This window comes from Falco rusticolus, chromosome 4 (genome assembly GCF_015220075.1).
Source record: "Falco rusticolus isolate bFalRus1 chromosome 4, bFalRus1.pri, whole genome shotgun sequence".
Taxonomy (NCBI): Eukaryota; Metazoa; Chordata; class Aves; order Falconiformes; family Falconidae; genus Falco; species Falco rusticolus.
In genome coordinates, this window is record NC_051190.1 from 17032428 (window position 1) to 17051944 (window position 19517).

The window sequence follows — 19517 nt, forward strand, 5'->3', positions numbered from 1 at the left end:
TGTGCTAGTGATGTCAAAGGAGTTCACTTGTTTGTTCATGTCCTGATATGAAACCAAGAAGTGATCCTTGATAAACACAACAAAGCCTAAACTAAAACAAAGTACTGATAATCCACCAGATTATTGTAAAAATTTTAAGTTAGGACCAGAAAACCAAGGAGCTGCCTTGGTTCAAAGGAGGTTGAGACATACAATACATTCAGGTTCTTTCTATTTTTGCCTGCAGAGCTTTTGAGTTTTTCACTCAAATGAAAATGAAAACTAAATGAAATGAAGACTAACATTGCCTGTCTCTGGGGTCTGAGGCAGTTCAGGAAAAAAACCCACAGCACTGCAGGAGAGCTGTAATAAATTTGCTGAAGCTGGCAACTCTTTGATGTCAAGCACGATGCTGCTGCAGGCAGATGGTACAGGACAGGACAGCATGGTGCTTCCCACCTGCAAAAACCCTGAGCAATTTGATGAAGAGCAGCTGAGCTGCTTGTAGGTGGTTATTGATGCTGAGAATGTGAGGCATCGTCACATCCTTGGCTGCTAGGCCCAGAAGTCATCCCATGTGATGTGCTTGTAGCCAAGGGCATCTTGAAGCCTGCTTATTTTCTGGTTCTGTGTGCACAATGGTGCTTTCCAACATTTACCCCTTCTCCATATCCTATAATTTCAAGTGTAGTTTCCTGCTGGGCTAGGATTATGAGAGGACTCTGTGCCAAAACCCTCTCTGCAACTTTGGAAACCACTGCTGATTTGAATGCCCTTTGTGGAGACGCCTCAGCAAGACACAAATGCAAAACACAAAAGCGTTTCTGATGGGAGTGACAAATGGCATTTTCCCTTCCAGGGAGAGCCAGCACATCTCCTCGGAGCTATGCCTTGCTCCAATCTGCTCTTTGTAGGAATGGCCCACGGAAAGTCTGTGCAGGATGGTGTCAGCAGGACATACCAAAACCAGGGCGTCTGCGCCGCAGATATCGATTGAGGAAAAACCTCAACTGACTTCACAAATGTTCTCACCTAAAAATGTTGTATTTTTTCCAGTGGATCTGCTTTCAGAACAGATCCCAGTCGCTGGCAGCTGGAAGCATGGCGGCCACCCACGCCTCAGGGCCGCCTGGGCCCAGTGGCAGCGCAGGAGCCCGGGCTGAAGGAAGCGCCACTTCCCTCCTTTTCTGGAGCGAAACCAGATCTACAGATCACTACTATGTAATAACTAATCAGCGCTTACTGACAGCTGATGGCTGCTTTGGCCCTTAGACAGGCAACCCCTGTCTGCGAGGCCGAGGGTCCCGCTCCCTCAGCAGGACGGGTGACGCTGCCGGGCACCGGCGTCGCTGCCCGCCCTGCGCATGCGCGGCGCGCCGGCACAGGCGCAGTGACAACCCGCTCCCGCCTGACCGCGGGCCAGGGGCAGCAACATGGCTGCGCCCTGCTTCGCGCCCGGGACGCGGCTGCAGCGGGGCGTCTAGTCCCGTCCTGCGGTGGGGGCGGTCTGTCTGTGCTGCGCCGTGTCGCCGCCCGGTATCGCCACTCCTGCATGGAGCCGCGGGAGTCCTGGGCGGCCTTGGCGGTGAGTGAGCGGGCACGGGCCTGCCCGTTGCCACGGCGACGCGGCGGCCTGGGGTGCCGGCGGGAGCGCGCCTTGGTTCGTCCCCTCATGGCTTCGCCAGCCGCCGCCGGGCGGGCATATAGGGGCCGTGGCCTGGCGGCAGCCTGGCGACGCTTTGTGCAGCATTTCCCACCCTAAAAGCTTCTTTTCGACGTGTGCTCTCAAACAGCGTCACATACAAGAGGGTAAAAGCCCGTGGTCTCCGTAGCTAGGGCCTGCCCTGGGGGTATCCGGCGCTGGCTCCCGGCGCTGTGTGGGAAGTCGTGGCTGTGAGGAGAGCTGCGGGCCCAGGGCCGCCGGGGCACGGTTGGGTGCAGCTGCCTTCGGGCCTAATTTTGTTTAATCGTTTTGGTGGAGTAAGCTTTAACTGCTACGTCCCACTCCCGGTAAAGGTTTTTCAACTCTTTGACTTCTCATAATGCTATTGTAACTGAAAGGTGGGGGAGAAGGTGCCTTTTAGTTGTCTTATCTAAAAATCACTGCTATTTTCTGCAGGTGGCCTGAGCACGCAGGTATTGTCACCCTCTGGCAGGTGCTCTGTGAGCTGCTTCATGAATTTAAATGACATTTAAGATACAGAACTTTGAAAACTAAAGAAGCAATTAGTAACTTTGATTCATGTTTTAACAGATGGCTAGATTAAATCTGATCAATGTTATTGTGAGCAGATAAGGATTTTGATGAAAGGAGTGAAAAAAAAAATCAATGCATGCAAAATAGCCAACTAGATTAAAAGAGTAATTAACTTATTGATTAAAACTTTAGTAGCAGATAGTGAACACCTCTCTGAATCCTCTGTTGGCCCTGAAAAAAAAAATGGTAACACACATGTGATTTGTTTTCAGGCAGAGTTAAAAATCTGCAGCTGTTCCTTGTGCATTTCTTGTGTGTTTCTTGTGCGCAGCTTTCTGTGAAATAGACTTCAAACTAAGTTTTCCATTCTGATTAACAGTGCATCTAAGTAATGCCTCATAATGGATTAATACTAAATACTGATTATTTTTCTGTTTGTGAAATGAGTTTTTCTATTTGTTTTAGTCTCCTCCTCCTGTCATCTAGAAAAACAAAGTCATCTAGAAACATAGACAATGGAAAAGATTGAGCTTGAGTCAAACCCTTTTTTTTTAAGTTTGGTTTTAAGAATTGCTTTGGCTAAAAACCTTCCCCTTTTCTTTATGACTTCAAAACCATCTTTATTTAATATGACTTTTTTTCCTGTAGACTTTTGTCAGCAAAAGAAAATAAAGCCGTTTTAGTTTGGGCTTTGTTCAACAAAGGAAAGGGGAGGGTAACACTTTAAATAGAGAAGTTTGCTAGAGAAATGTGCATGTGCTTTCTAGAGATGCTTAAGGGGGAAGCAGAGTTTCTTCTGTGTTTACCTGATCTTATCACACAACTTCCTAGAGGTGTGGGTCATTTTGTGCTGTGTCATCTTGATAAATGACATTCACTGTCTTGTTTTTATTTGTAGTGGCTAAGTGTTGCATTGCTTTGCTTATGCTATTGAAAACACTGAGATTGTTTTGACACTACCTTAAAAATGGTTTCAAAGTTGCAATATCTATTGCTTTCTCTCTTTTGTTGAAGCTATTGAGGTCTGTGTAAGACTATTAGTTTATAATTCGACCTCAGAAAGGATAGGGTCAGTAGTACTTTGGTTTAGGCATGCCTCAGTTACTCGCATAAGCACCACAGCTTCACTCCTATGAATATTAATGCACTTTACTCCATGGTTTTGTCTTGAAGGCTGGTGGAGTTGCTGGTGTCTGTGTTGACTTGATCCTTTTTCCCTTGGACACTGTAAAAACAAGACTGCAGAGTCCTCAAGGATTTAGGAAGGCTGGTGGCTTTCGTGGGATCTATGCTGGTGTCCCTTCCACTGCTATAGGATCCTTTCCAAATGGTAAATTTTCTTTGGATTGTGCTTTGTCTTTAACTGGGAACTCAAGTAGTATAGGACAGTCATGCCTGTAGCTTCCTCTGCTGCAGGTGACTGTTTGGATTCTGTGAGTCCATGTCCAGCTGTGAAAAGCAGTTTGTAGAATTGTATGTTATTGAACAAACCTTTGAGCGAGCCTAGAATGAAGGCTGTTGCATGTTTAATCTGAAAAGTAACCCTTACTCCTTGGAAGTGTTCCCGGATATAAGCCTGTCCTTACTTATAGGTGCACCCTGAAGCATTTCCCACTGCCAAAGAGGACTTGAGTCTTGCTTGCCCTGGACATTTTTGTTGCAACCCATTCTTCCATGGCTTTGGGAACGGAGCAAAATTCAGAGTGACTGAGCACTGGAGGTCTTTGAGCTAATTGCCCTGGGGATGCTCTGCCCATCTCTTTCTCCCTAGAAGCATCTACAACACTTAAAATGAGAAAACATTAGGAATACTTTGAAAGCTAAAGCCTTAAAAAAGTAAATTTTTGTAGTCCAGCAGAGAAGAGGCACCTAAAATTCCTAATCTCTTTGTCCATTTTGTCTTCGTAGGGAGGGGTAAAAAAGCAGCAAGCTATCTTGTCAGTAGTGAATGTTAGGAGAATTTTGCTGACAAATCCACCGACACCTTCAGATCTTTGATGTCCTTCATAAGGTGATATAAAAAAATTCAGTTCTTTATCTTGTCTGCTCTGTTATCTCCTTTTGAGGTGATAAGCATCTTTTGATTAGCAGAAGGCAATTCACATAGCCCTTCTTTACAATTAAAATCTGTTCCCCCGCCAGACATGTCAGTTTTTTCAGGATTTACATCTTCAAAATGTGAACTGTGGTTTTACTTTTCCAACGTATGACTGAGAACTGAAATTATCTTTAGGAGGAATAACCCTTAAGGTGCAAGTGCCTTTGTAGTTGACTCTTGCAGTGAATAAACACAGCTTCTGTTGCTATGCTCGGTTTAGTTTTGTACATTTCTTGTTCATGGACAAGACTTTTATGAGTCCTTCAGAAGCCTGGAAGAATTTTTTTTATGGAGCTAAAGTGCAAAATATTAAATGGATGATAACTAGGAAGAAGTTATTAATAACTGCTACTGAAACAGCTTTGCATGTTGCAGGTTAGCAAACTTGTATCAAGTAGCTTGATGATTTCTGGGTTATTTTTGAGTTATTTTTACTTTTTTTCTTTTCAGTTAATCAACTGATTTGTGTCTGTCCCGCCTCCCCCCCTCCCCCCAATAAAGACCATTCAACCAAACAACCTCTCTACCCTTCCTATCTATGAATATGGAAGATAACATTTTTTCAAAACTGGACATTAATGACTAATTAACACATCTTTCCTTATCTCGTTACTAAATATGGCCTTAAGTCTTGACACCTTTGATATTAATGGGAGGTTAGCCATTGAGAGCCAGGAGCATGAACTTCTGAAGGAATTATCTCACAGATTGTGTTGGTACTGTGGTACTCTTTTCGGGCAAAAATACCCTGTTTTCAACTACAGTTGCAGAATAATAGGTGACAAAATCCATGTCTCAATGTTTTTGTGCTAGTTCTGTGAAGGAGGAACAGTTAAACAGCTGCATGTATTCTTGAATTTCAGCTGCTGCATTTTTTATCACCTATGAGAATGTGAAATCCATGCTGCACCATGACTCTACATCTTACTTGACTCCAGCAACACACATGGTGGCTGCCTCCCTTGGAGAAGTGGTAAGAAAAAAGTTCATATATTGTGTGTTTGTGAGAGGAGTGGAAACCATTCAATTATGAAAACTAAGGTTAGGTGTCACATCCTACTTTTTTGAGTGTTGACCATCTTTGTACTTGTGAGAGTTCTTAGAAAGATACTACTTTTTTTTTTTTTGAAGTGTTGGCACTTGTAAGGATTGTTTCAAAGTGAGTAAATGAGTTAGTAGTACAATTCTTAGTAGGCCTATTGGCTGACCTTACTAAGTTAGTAGACAGTGAAAACATGGATTGTTCCAAAACATGAACACACCTTCACATTGTAATCGTCATGCATCAGTGTTAACATTCAAGAAAGACTTCTAAAGCCTTTCAACTTCATGTGAGGTAGTCATGGAATGGATTTTTATTTTAAAAATAGCTGTAAACACTGATGTTAGATGTAAAGTAGGTAGGTGCCATCATCTGAAATGCGTGCACCTTCATGCGTACGAAACAGTATTAACTAATTAATAAATCTCCCCTCCATGCTTTCACGTTCAGTCAATACCTTTTACCAAAATATTTTATTGTATTTTTAAACAGACTCTCTAAGTGGATGTACAAAGTGACATGACAGGTTAGGGCAACTGGCAGCTGTGTAACTTCACGTACCAAATGACAGGTAATGCTTTCTTGATGAAACCTGTCTCAGTGAAAAGTGGCATGGGTAATGTGTTGAAGCTCCTCCCCATGGGATGGACAGCTTTATATTTTGGTGACAGCTTTTCACATGATCTCACTGATAGTCCTTAATTTAGTTTTTTCATTGGGATATTGCAGCATAAAGATACATGTGAATAATGAAAATACTTTCTATATACAAGCTCTTTGAAAACTCTTGCCCCCCACTTTTTGGAAAAGTTTCTGTGTTTCATATCCATTACATCCATTAGTTTGTTTATAGCAGGTTCTGGAGCTGCGAGTAATGGCTTGTTTTGCCAAGGTTTATACAATACCCAGAATAATCAGGATCAGATTCTATTGAACACTTTACATCAGGGGTCCTCAAACTTTTTAAACAGGGGGCTGGCACATGGATGAAGTGGCAGGAAATCATCTGCGGCTGCTTGGTTCGCCTCCCCAACCCCCGGCGGGGGGGTTCTGTAAATACCAGGGGGCCAGATTGAGGACCCTGGGGGGCCGTATCCGGCCCACAGGCCGTAGTTTGAGGACCCCTGATTTATATGATCATTAAGGGAATTCACAAGAGAAGCCTCGCTTGTTTTGATGCCTAGGTCGCCCTTGCCTTGTTAACACCATGTACTTTGCAGAAATTGATTGTGTGCGTGGGTAGGTGTTTGTTTGTTTTATATTGTAAGTTAAAAATGAAATAGCATTAACATCTTTAAGCAACAAAATACCTCTTGCCCTCATGACTTTCCAATCTGGCATATCTAGGCTCTTTCTCAGGTTAAATTCACCACTCTTTAGAAATCTTTTTTAATTTATTTTTTTGGAGGGAAGAAAAATTTTTCAGTATTAAGGAAATATCAAGGCTGTATTTGAAAGTGACATTATGTTCCAGTTTAAGATCATAACATTCACTTCATTGCCAAAATGCAATGCCAGGATGACTGGACAACCTGTAGATCCAATGAGTTGAAGTTTTAGCACTGGGAAGAGCTAGTACATGGTGCTCCATAACAGGAACTTCCTGTGCTAATAGACTGTAGCAGGTGTTGAGAGAGAACACTTCTTGATGTGATGAAATGATGACCATTCCTATCTGATCCAGACACAAACTTAACTATAGGTAAATACTGAAGACACTTTATCCTAAAACTTGAGTGTTGTGTTTTTAAAAACTGTTACTGAAGTTATTTGCAAATAACAAGGGCAAGGTTGCTTTGGGTTAGCTGAATCAAATACATTCCAGTTTAAGCAAAATCCTTTTTTTCCCAGATACTTCTCTTGTTTTTAACTGCAGAGTTGGCACAGTGCCTTGGCAGTGTTCAGGGCTAGGTGTTCAGCTGTCAACAGTCCCGTTGCTGTTCCTGCCAGCACTGTCCACCTCCTTTCTTCTGCATTTGTCACACTGGGTGTTTTCTGGCACTGCAGTCATGAAATGGGGTGAATTGCTGTGTCCTCACAAGCTTGGGGGAAGGAAGTGGGCTGTATGCAGCTAGCTTTTCTGGCTCTTTTGCAACTTAAACTTAGCCCATGATGTGGGGCAGAAAAGTGTATTTGTCTGTGGTTCCGCATTCTGCTTTTATTAACTGAGTTTTTTCGTGCCTTGTGACACTGGCTTCTTTCTCTCCATTACACGTAGCTGTGTATTTATACTCCCTGTGGTGGCTTAGCTTACTTGTAGGTCGGTGCCAAGCTACCAGAGTGCAGAGAGATCCATGCCATTTTAGCTTAGCACCAGGTGCCTCACTATTACAGCAGCACAGCCTAGCTCCTTCCCATGGGAAGCAGGCCAGCTCTGTCTGCTCTTTGTGGGTTCAGCTTTGATTCCAAAGTATTTTTTATTCTTCTGTTAAAATGATACTGATTAGATTGAGTGGGACTTAGCCAGGGAATTTAACATACCAAGCACATGAAGATAGGTGAATACAGCACTTACTAACCACTCTGGTAGTGGTTATATGCAGGAGGAGATAGAAAGTGATAGATTTAGGGCTGGGTGGGATACATTTGTGTTCCTGCCTCAGGTGGATTCTTTTTGATCTTGATCTGAGCCTGTGCTGTCAGGTTATGACTTCTAACTTAAGGCAATGCACAGAACTTATTTCTATGGAAATTCTCTAAAGGCTGTTAGAAATCAGTGAGAGGTTCTTCACCGCTATAGCAGTGCATGGCCCTTGAATTCCTTGTTTGCCTAATGTCTTATGGAACAGAAGATCCGAGAGGTGTTTTAAGCTTCTCAAGTACTCTTTTAGAATCAAGTAGAATGGTGATAGTGTTCATGAAGAGGTGCTCTGTGATAACATCCTCTAAAAAAATCCCTCTTTTTTTTTATGAGTGTGTTATCTATAGAATATGTCCTCTGCCTCTGAGGGTTCTGTGAGAAAACTAACTGGGTAATTTAATCATCAGCAGACAAAGAACCGTTGCCTACAGATGACTCCTTTCATGATTACAGTACCTGTTGTCCTTTTTTTCCAAGGTGGTCTGTAGTCCTGTGACACTCACAACTCAGGCACTTACTGCTTTCCTTTTCATGCTGACAGAGATGCAGCATAGTTAAATGAGTTGCTCAGGGCTGTCTCATGTGCTTGGCTTTTGCTACTCTAAGGCCATTTATTACATATTCTAAGAGAAATATATAATAATAGCTATTGAAATGGCAATCTGACTTTATGGTGTGGAAGCTGTGATGTTGTAACAGCCATTTTTCAACTAATATAAGCTTGTGCTTTTTTGCTAGCTTTTCTCCACTTGTGTTATGGGAGAACTAAGCTGTAAAATAATTGAGGTAGGGATTTAGAGATTTGCTACAACAAACCTGTAATAAAAATAGGACAAAGCAAGATCTTTTCATACTTGTTTTATATAAAGTCTTAACCAATCAATAGATATATATAAACTATTCCAAATTGCGTCAGGGTGAAAGTTATAATTATAGTTGTATTGATTTGTCATTAAGTTTTAATCAGGGTATAACCACTGGGATTATTATTTTGCCATTTTTTTTTCCCTAATACGTACTTTTCCTCCTTTGTGCACTTTAATAATTACGATGATATAAATTGCTTTTAAATGTGAAATAATAAACCAAAGACTCTTATCATGTTAGGATTCCCAACTCATCTCTGCTTTTCCAAACTGTCTTTTTACAAACTGGAGAAATTAAGATTTAGAGCAAGAAACTGATGTTGGATTTTTTAAGTTTGGTGCTCCTTTACTGGTGAGCATAAATGAGTCAGCTACCTTTTTGTGCATCAATAAAATGTGAGTATGTGCTAAGTTTGAAGGTGTGTTAATGCTGACTAATCTAAGTTTTGAATGTGACCCAGTAAAAATAATAAAATAAGTAAAAAGGAAAAAATGCAAAGATTGCATCAAGATTTGTTTAAATATATGGGAGAAATTGATCAAATGGGAGCTTTTAGTTTTTATAACAGCCACTCTTCTGTATTATTTTCAGCCTGTATAAATTCATGGGAAACACAGTGTCCTGGAACTGGTTTGGTCCAAATCCTCAGTTTCAGGCTAGGAGGCACAAAACCAAGCCGTGAAAAGGCAATGGCTGTAGTGTGTGTGGTTTGCTTTGGTGTTCTTTTTCTTTCAGGCAGAAGGAATATAGAAGGCTAACCTCATCTCCTGAAGTGAGATAAAGAAAAGTACATACAAAGTCTGATCCTGTTAAACATAATTTTTTCTTATAACTGAATCTTGCTGTATAGGGACTTGGAATATCCCATAATACATGCAAAATTACTTACAAAGACACAGCCAAAACTCTAGAGGGCAGATATATGGTATATCATCTCGTCTCTTCAAGGAAAAAGAAGGTTGAAGAATACATGAATTACCAATGGGGGGAAAACCCTTATTACACCACTTGTGTAACTGAAACTTGGAGATAGGAAACACACGGCATCCAGGGCTTTGGAACTTTTCATCTTGACTCTGCATTGTCCTGTATATTTAGTCTGCCTGTATCTTTACAGTGAGCTGCCAAATGTGCTTGGAAAACATGAAACATGATATCATAGGGAGTGGAAAGGAAAACCAGATGTTCTAAAATTTTACTTTTAATATTCTAAGGCAGTATAAGTAACTCTAAGAAGGAGCATTATGTTTAACCTCCTAGTGCCCATTTTAAATAGTAACCAGGTGCGTCTTGCAGATCCAGAGTTAATTGTACAGCTCCAGATTGAGTTGTACAGAATTTTTAATGTCAGTTTAATATGACAGTGTATACTATTAATTACAAGAAACCTTGATAAAGAGAAGTTCTCCTCTGGGCTTCCCCCACCAGCCTTTTGCAAACATGGTTTTATGGGACAAGTTTAAGACTGTCCCAGTTTGACCCATGAGGTTTCCTTCATGAATGCCAACATGGTTGGCTCCAGCACAGTTAATTTTATGTCCTGCTGGCTTTTCCATGGAGGTGAGAGTAAAGTAGTTTGGATCACATTCGAGAGAAGCTTTTTCCATCTAGTGTTTAGATATTGTTATGGTTACGATCTGAACTTTGCAAGATATTTGGTGAAAGTTTTGGGCTTCTAAATATCAGGTTCCCTCTTATCTTTCTGACCTTTTGTTTTATTTTTAATTGCTATTTTTGGTGATGTTGTCTTTTTCTTTTTTTTTTTTCTTCTTTTTTTTTTTCATACTCTGTAGTGACTTTCAGCTCACTTGTCTAAGTGTACGGGAGGACTGAGGACCAGGATAGGAGGTAGATGTCCTGTTCTTTTGGCAGCTAGCAGTAATGACGGTGCTCTGGAAGTCGATTACTAGCTGAGGTTACTGACTGCTTTTGTTCTTGTGTAACTTTCCAGAACACTTTAGGATTACAGCACTGGAGATGTGTTGATGCTGTGCAGTGCATCCCCAAGACTGCCAGATCCCAGGTTATTTGCAATGAAGTGGTGTGTTTACAGAGTATGCTGTAGCACCAGAGTAACGCAGATCCTGAAAGCTGCCTAGTCATATTATTGACACTGTGCCTGCATTTGTTTGTCCTGTTAAATTTTTAAGCTGATGTAGCCATGATACTTTAGGTTCCTCATCTGGCTCGTTTTCATTCTGCTTCACTGTCTCTGCAGTGTGGTCCTTTGAGTTGTATAAATGCTGGAAAAGCTCGTGGGTCTAGAAAAGTGTTTCTGGTCTGGCTGCAGGAATGCTAAAACTCAGGCTACGTACTAGGCTTTGGTGGAGCATGAACCTCATAGGAAAAGATGGAAACTTCAGCTGTATTCTGAGACAGAGAGAATGGTTAGGTAGGGACTACTCCCTTCAAAGATGATAGGCTTGGCTGTTCTCAGCAAGAAGGATTTTGACACAGCCTCACACTTAAATTTTTCCAAAATTTGAGAAAGGGGGGATCTTGAATCAGTTTGGATTAAAACATCCAAAATTTTTTCATTTCAATGGGGAGAGAGGATCATGTGGCTCTACAGGGCAAGGTGAGGACAGGTATTTCAAGGTGAAATTCCAAGCTCACTTGTGTATTCCAGTGGGTTGCCACATAAGATACTTTTGTGATAAGAGCAAAGTGTGTGGTTCATCTGTGATTAGCATCTGACCCTCGGTATTAATAACTTGGGAATTTTTTATCTGCTGTTGGGATGTGTCAAACAGGAAAGCTTCTTAATGCAGGAATTATCTTTCTGGGGAATTCAGCTAGCTTTCTCTACTAGACCTAACTTGTTTCTTAGAAGAAGCAAGCCCAAATGCAAGCAAGTTTATGGTTTACAAATCACCGTCCTGTAGAATGACATTTTAAGTGTGCTTTTAATTCAAATAACATAGAACATGCACTTTCCTTCTTTGTTAGGCTTGGGTGGGTTGTGTTTTTTTGGCAAAAAAGGCCTTTTAGTCATAATGGACAACATCATGGTGTCTATCTCTGTCCATGAATTAGCCCCTTCTTCCCAATGCCCTGGCAGTATCTTTTAAAAGAGTTAATTGGTTTCTGTTTAATAGAAGAAGTGTATTGGTATGAATTCTGTTGAGGAACTGGCTAGGTCAGTTGCAAGAAGAAAGTTGCTATTAATGTCATTCTGAGGAAAAGGCAGAAGCATGAGTCAGACAAATCCAGAGAGTAATACTATGAAAGAATTTCCAGCAGAATAATTGGTCAGGCTTGACAGCATTGTAAGCCCTAGAAGATCAGCTTGCGGGAGCCCAGCCTAACAGAGATGAAACAGCCACTCACATCAGACATGGAGTTAAGATTCTAGCTATTTGAAACTCCAAAACTTGCATGTTGGAAGATGTAGCTTTTCATTTCAACAGGCAAGTCGGACGCTAGGGAGAATTGCTTCTAAATCCAATTGTCTGCTGCAACGAAGAAGTGACTTAGTACTTACTGTGTCTAGACTTTAGGCTGTTGGCTTTGAATTTTTAACTATCCATTTTCTAAGAGCTGAACTGATAAATGGACAAAATTGTTTAAAAATGAAAAGCTGCATTTTCTTCTTCATCCTGTCTCCTCTCAATCAATGTAGTATCGACTGGCAGACCATAGTCTTCAAAGTAGTATCCAAAGTGTGACAGCAGTCAGTCTGATGTGACCTCTTCCACAGTACTTAAGCATTTTTTGATGTTTTCATTGATCAGTGCCTGTCATTTTAGATGTGACTGTGTCTTTTGTGTGTGTGTATATCTAGGTGCATAAGGACAATGAGAAGGGGAACGTGTTGACCCTGGCAAGATGCACAGTGGTGGGGAGTGCAGCAATGCAGGTGGTCTATTGAATTAATCATGGTGGATTTTGAAATATTCATAAATTAATCAAGATGAGGTCAGGTCTGCAATACAAGTGCTGTAGGATTTTCACCAAATGCTTATGTAGAAGCATAGCTGAGCTGTGGTTGGAAGATGGCTGTGAAGGTGAGACTGCTGCCATTAAGAGCTAGTGGAGAAGGAGCATAGTTAGACTGGATGAAAACTCAAATTAGAGCTGCAGCTGAAAATGGTTGTAAATAAAGATGAATGGAGGCATGAATCCAGAAATGCTGCCAACAAATTCATCATACAATTAAAGGCTGGAACATCAAATTAAGAACTGTCAAAACACCTAACCAGCCACCCACACTGAACTTTTCTTGCATGCTCCATGTTAACTGCATGTACTGCCTCATTTTCATCAGCTGCCCTTCCTAGATTCCTACTTGGTTCAGGACTTAGAGGATATACTACTTCGCAGTAAAGAGTAGGAGCTTGATGGTTGTCATCTCTTTTCTTTCAGTCTGCTGATATTCAGCAGATTTAGAAATATTTGTAGCTCAAAGTGTCTATAGAGGAAAGTTAGTTTGGGTTAAAGGGTATAAGTGAGAAATAAATAATTTAAAAGTATTTCCTGATGGATTTCCTGGTTTGCAACATACTCTGCCAGAGTTAGCTTTGGAAATGTCTGAGGTAATTTAAGGAAGTTTATTCCAAAGTAAAGTTCTGTACAAGGTTTGTCAGGAATAGCTATTGCTGAATACCTCTATATGTGGACAAGCCCGTAATTCTTTGAGTGAAAAGGCTGTAGGAAAGAGTAAGGGATCAATTAAAGGAAAATGCTTGATAAAATACAATGTAGTTGAAATTTCCGTGTTGCAGGCCAATGTAACCTCAAGAGACTGAGCAAATTTTAAAATACTAGTCATCTTTCAACAGGAGACTTAATGTGTTTTCAGAAAATATTGCCTGTGTTCTCTTGCCTGGAATCTCATTAACATTTGTCCTCCTGTAACACAGCCTGACCCCACTTGGCTCCTTGAAAACAGTTTTATGTCGGATGGGATACACCATGCTACTTCTGCTGAAAGAACGGTTTGGCTGGTGGATGTGGTTAGTTTCTTAAGCCTTTTAAAATAAGTTTAACAGACTCTCAGTGGTGAAAGAGTTGCTGGGATAGATTGGATCATGCAGACAATTACGTAGGTTGAATTAAAGGTCTACTTTTCTTCAGCTTTAAGGCTTTCTGTGTTTAAACGTGGTAGTAATTTATGATGCAAGCATCAACCAATTTAAGGAAGGTTTTTTGTTTGGTTGGGTTTTTTTAAAGCTGTTCAGCAGTCTGATTTTTGCCATTCAAGTTTAAGCCAACAGCTTGTGACTGTACTGAGGAACTTCAACATTTATGGAACACTTAGTTTGTGCTGCAAAAGAGATGTGTGTAACATCAGGCCACTTTCAGTAAGTTTTAGGTTTAGTTTTAAAAAGGTAACAAGACTCTACATTGATTAAACTTTGAAAGACTAGTTTGTTTAGGCAAACCACTCATACTTTCAAAATATCTGCTGTGAGAAGTACTTCCATGAGGAAGTGTTCAGTGTTAGTCTTGTCAGTTTCACAGACTTTCCCTGTTCTTTGCCTGTTAGCTGATATAATTGGAGTAACATTTTCTCCTTGCGGTGAAGGGAACTTGGCAGAAATTTCCACTGTTAGAGGAAAAAAAAGTTTTTCAAGGTGTACCTGACATGGCTGACGAAGGGGTAGGGAAACCCACAGCAAGGGTTGTAGGGTGTGTAGCTGAGCAGTTGAAGATACACGCAGATCTGGCTATTGTGAAGGAAGAAGTGTGTGGTGGTGCAGATGATGCTCTGGAGCAGGAAGAAGTGAGCTCTGGAAAGCAATACCAAGGAGTGGACTGAAGTTTGACAATGACAGGATAAAATATCACCCTGCAAAACAGCTCTGTAGATTCCAGGTGAAGTCATCCAAGGTAGAAACTTGGAGGAAGTTGAAAACATTTGTGCAGTAGTGCCAGTTTTCCAAATGCTTGTGACATTTGGTCCCCGTGAATGGTCTCATCTCTGAAATAATATGTTTTTAAGCTCTGGGAAGTGCTGAGATCTGAGGGATCTTGCTGGGTGAGATTGCTCTTGGAAGAGCTGTTTCCTGCCAGCATACAGGGGAGCTGCAGTTAAATTAATGAAGGCCTTATTGTGTCAGTCAGAGGAAAAGATGGGACAAAGAGCTTGGCATTGTCTAAAGTATCCCATCCAGAGCCCATTAGTCAAAACTTGTTCTCTCCATGGGGTTTAAATTAGGAGTGGAGTCACCTGTTCATGACCCCAGCAGCTTTGCACAGGACTGAATTTAACTATGTCGGAAGGGCACATCTGTGCTGTGCATGGATGTGGGAGGGGAAAATAAGATTAGCATATTCTGAGGTTTTACTTTAAAGATGAACACTTTCTGGCTGGCACTTAAAGCAGAAACTGACAGTGAACAGTACATATATTGGGCAGTTTCTGTCATCGCTGGAGACATTCCTCATTAACATAAGTGTTAATGCTTCAATTTTCCAGTTCAATTTTGCTTTAGCAGGTAGCACAGCCTGCTGACAAGCACATGTGGAAAGACTTGTTCACAACTTGCATTGTGACCCATAGCAAATTACAGGCCATAGAAACTTAAATTTTTGTTCTGTGTTGGTCAAAAGGGCAGCAATTATTTAGATGAAGGTTTATTGGTGTTTGAACTGTTATGAGTCCATGATTGCAGCAGTTCAGGCTTCCTTGTTCAAAGAAAATATGAAACCAAATGACAAAAGTGTATTTCATGTTTCTGAGCTTTTCTGTTAATTTTCCTGATGGTGGAAAGGGTGAAGCAGTTCATCTTCCATCTACAGATATATCTTGTGCTCCCCAACTTGCCTGCTATCAAACATTCCTAATCCAAAGGTTGTGACCAGAGTTTAGAAACAATTATTTGGAGGATGAAATACGTTGCTAATCTTATAATACTACACTGAAAAGTTCACTTTTTTACTTTCATTGGAGAGGGGAATCCTGCTGAGGTCTGAAGAACCAAACAAACTTAGGTTTGGAGAGGCTCGGAAAGCTACAGCACTGAATTCAAAGTTGTTGAGAGCCTCTGACTTCAACCAAGAGGGAAATTTCCTCTTTCTTTTGCAGGATTCAAAGGAAATCAGTGCAATTTTAGATTTGCCTATCTCTTAATTTTAGATTTGCCTATTATTATAGTCGTTCAGTTATCTGAGGAATGGAAAAAAGACATTTTTAATGTTTCAGATTAAAAATGTGACTTCCTACTTAGCAGGTAGCATCTGACAGAAATCGAGATGCTCAGATTGTGTAATATTTATTAACCTATTTTGGGAAGCAGCAATTTTTTATATTAAAAGACAAAAAACCAACAACAGAACAAACCTGAATTTTAAGGTAGCTTTTGTTTGCAGGAGTATGACTAGGGCTAATGCAGATTGCACTTCAAAACAAAAACCCACCGAAAAAGCAACCAAAAAACAAGCATCCCAAACCACCAAAAATGTCTTTGTTCCTTCTTCTTTTTGAATGGGGTTATAGAGTTGCTCCATTTTTGTTGCCTGGTCCAACATCGTGTAGAAAGAGCAATCCTTCTGAGCTTCAAGAATGGGATGAATGATTAGGATTTTGGTACTGGATTGTCTGCAATTTAAACATATGTCCTTTTCTAAGTCATAGCCTCTTTGTTGTAATTTTTGTGCAGCAGCTTTTTTTTCCTGAATGGGTTAGTGATTAGATTGCACAGGTATAGTGAGGTTTAGTTTAAAGTCTCTGCTCTCTGGATACGAAGTTGTGTAGTGTCATAAATTAGATTCTTATTTGATTAAGAATAAACTTACGCAAATGACATTTAAGAGTAACTCTCCCCAGGTATGTTCCTTTAGTTCTGTGTTAAGTATTAAATTATATTTATATGGTGAGCATCAATTAAAGCTTCCCAGACTACTCAGACAGATAAAGTCATTAAAACTAACCTCCTTCTTGGGAAATTTAAAACTAAAATCCTTTAGAAAGTGTTCTAAAGGGTTTAAAGCTGCAACACAGAATTTTCTGGAGCTTGCTATGTGCTTCTGTACCCAATTTTCAAAACAGGCTTAGCTATGCAAGTCGGAGATTTGCTCAGTGTCACTGAGTGGAGGTTCCTAAATCACCAGCCACTAATGTATTCCAGAACAGTTTCTGTCCTCAGATGACTCTTCTCCTGCCTTGTAGCAGAATGGCTGGCTAATTACTAAGTAGAAAAAAATTGGTCTTGATCCTCACCCAAGCCCAGGCTAGTGCAAAGCATAGATCAGCTTGTTAGCCAGGAGCACATCAGGTACCAGCATCTTAACAGAATGGGCTTTTAGTCTTTGCCCTGCAGTAGCCTGTCTTAAGAGTGTAGGTAATATCTGTCTCTTATTAAATATAAGAAGTACTCAGAGTGTATGATTGTGGCAGCTTTTAAGAGTGTGAGTCAGGTCATCAGCTGTGCAAGGTGCATGCCAGGCTGCATAAAGAAATGCTTTCTCAAGTGTTCTCCTTAGAGGTACAGAGCTGCTAATGGTGTTGTACCAGCTGTGTCCCTGGTTCTGAGAACAACCTGCCACGCATCAACGCAATTTAAATACCCAGCATAAGCCCCTAATAGCAGCAGTAACACCTGCTCTGTCCTCTTCCAAACGTTTCTGGATACACCTCATGCGCAGATCATGCCTGCAAGGTTGGTGGTCTAACTGTAGTATAGATGCCTAAAAACAAATGCACGTTACCTTTGATTCTCTAATAAATCCTACAAAACCATTCGTGTAGAAAATGGTTAACCTGGAGCACAAAGGATGGAAGCAAAAGGCTGTTAATTTAAATGGAATATGTTAATATTTGGGTAATAAAGTAGCTCTGAAGACCAGGAGGAGTTCTGATCTTTTCTAAAGATGTTGTTGTATTTGGCTTTGCCTAAAGAACAGAACATACTGGGTAGAGGAGCATAGACCTGCTAGTGAGCTAAAAATGATGTCATGGTGGTTTGCAAGGAAGTGCTTACTACAGAACTTGCAGTGGCAATGCAGTGGGTTTTGTCTAGTCCAACCAGCTGCTTCAGATTCTTTGTCACGTTAACCATGAGATCATTAAAAAAAATAAAAATCTCCTTTTGATAGGGAATTTTCTTCAGCCGTTTTCACAGGAGACTGTTTGCTGCTGGTTTCCCTGAATGAGGTGTGTGTGTCTTGCAGCTTTTAAAGTTCCCTGGCTATTGAATCATCAAGGCCTGGATGACCTACTTGCACCGAACCCTCTTGTAAGCGGGGCTATACCCTCTTTGTTCGTTTTTATTGTGTGTCCTGTGTTATTGTCTACAGAAAAATGCTCGGTAGCCTTGTGCTGAAGAATTAGATGAGTACTGCCTCGTTCTGAACAGCTGCTCCAGCTTTAAGTAGGATTGGTGCCTATACCGAAGTTAGTGCTTTAAGATAAGGTGTTTCCAGTAAACTTCAGTGAAGCCATTCAGAAGGCTTCGTGCAGGTTCCTGGTGCTATTTGCAGCCGATCTTGTTAACTACAGCCACATAGGAACTGCTTTCAGATACACTGAAACAAGCTGTTTAAATCGGTATATATAAAGAGGCTTTGTGTTGACTTCAAGGCACTTTTGAGCCTTTAATTGCACTGGTCATTCTTCATGATCAGCCGAGAAGACACTGGTCAGAGCTACCAGGATAAGCCTGGGTCCGACATGAATCTGACCAGGAGATGGCAGCATTGATGCATGGAAGGAGTACCCGAAACTTTTCCCTGAACTCGCAAAGGAAAAAAATAACCTTCATCTAATTGGAAGATGCACTGTCTTAGGAATACATAGATAATGTTAACAAAATAGTCCTATTTTTAGTTTTGTCCCTAACTGGCTAATGTAAGTCAGTAAATGAAAAATGTAGTTAGGTTTGTGTCTAAATATTGGAGTCACCCTTTGACCTGGTAATGATTTAAGACAAGGATTTTGAAATTCAGTACTCTTTTGTACAGAAGTGGTTGTAGTATTAAAAGGCTAGAAAGGTAATAGATGCTAATGTCATTTCTGGATGCCTGCTCTGTAAACTAATAATAGCTTTGCTTGTAGCTGTAAAACTGGGTTTTGTTAAAGCTTAAATCTAAAATCCTTGAGCCTTTTGTTTTCAGCGTTATTCTTCCTGCCCTTATGTATGCATGTGCATTGACATGGGGGAAAGTCTGAAAACTGGACAATTGTATTACCTGACCTGGTAAATAAGGTAGGAGCTTACAGGGTAGCACTCATTTTTCCCCTGAACTTATTCTGTAAGGTCTTGATTCTGTCTTTCTGTTCCCATCAAAAGGTGGGAATAACTCCTGGCTCCAGAGCTTGTCTGGAAAAATTAGCATGGCCCCTATCAACTGTGTGCGTGTGCTGTTGTCTGATGCCTTGATGTTGGCCAAGGTAGCTGAGGGCCCACTGCTGTACCCTTTCCATGTCTGCCTATGCGGAGGTTTGACAGAGAGCTGATTTGACATAGGGTCATCCCCCAAACCAGTAGGATGCACGAGGAATGGCCTGAGTTTTGCAGGTTGTATTGTGCTCTTCTGTGGCAAGCCACAGGCTACATCTCTGTGAACAGCCAAGAGATTAAAAAGCAATTTCTTCCTGGGATCTAGGTGATTTGGGAGGTGAATGAGTTCCTACCATGCGAGGTCGCAATATTGTCTGACTTCCGCATCTGTTTATCTAGTAGCCGATGCAGGTAAAAGCATATATGTGAACAGTTACTGCAGAGCAGTCACACAATTATGCCTTTCATCCTTGCTCTTGCAATTTGCTTATAGGTTTCAGATGTCTGAAAATTTAAGTATGAGTTCTCTT

At 40.9% G+C, this 19517-nt stretch overlaps 1 protein-coding gene across 5 annotated transcripts in view; it reads left to right on the forward strand.

The window, feature by feature from the left end:
* The first annotated feature begins 1375 nt into the window (after positions 1-1375).
* Positions 1376-19517, forward strand: part of SLC25A26 (solute carrier family 25 member 26) — a 90981-nt gene continuing 72839 nt past the window's right edge. For 2 of the 5 annotated variants that reach the window (XM_037387328.1, XM_037387329.1), the window contains exons 1-3: positions 1376-1564; positions 3350-3506; positions 5138-5247. In XM_037387328.1, coding sequence (XP_037243225.1) covers positions 1532-1564; positions 3350-3506; positions 5138-5247 — 300 coding nt within the window. In that variant the 5' untranslated portion in view covers positions 1376-1531. Of the gene's footprint in view, positions 1565-3349; positions 3507-4084; positions 4188-5137; positions 5248-17841; positions 17944-19517 lie in introns of those variants that run through there. The other 3 variants (XM_037387331.1, XM_037387332.1, XM_037387330.1) reach the window with 3 other exon arrangements.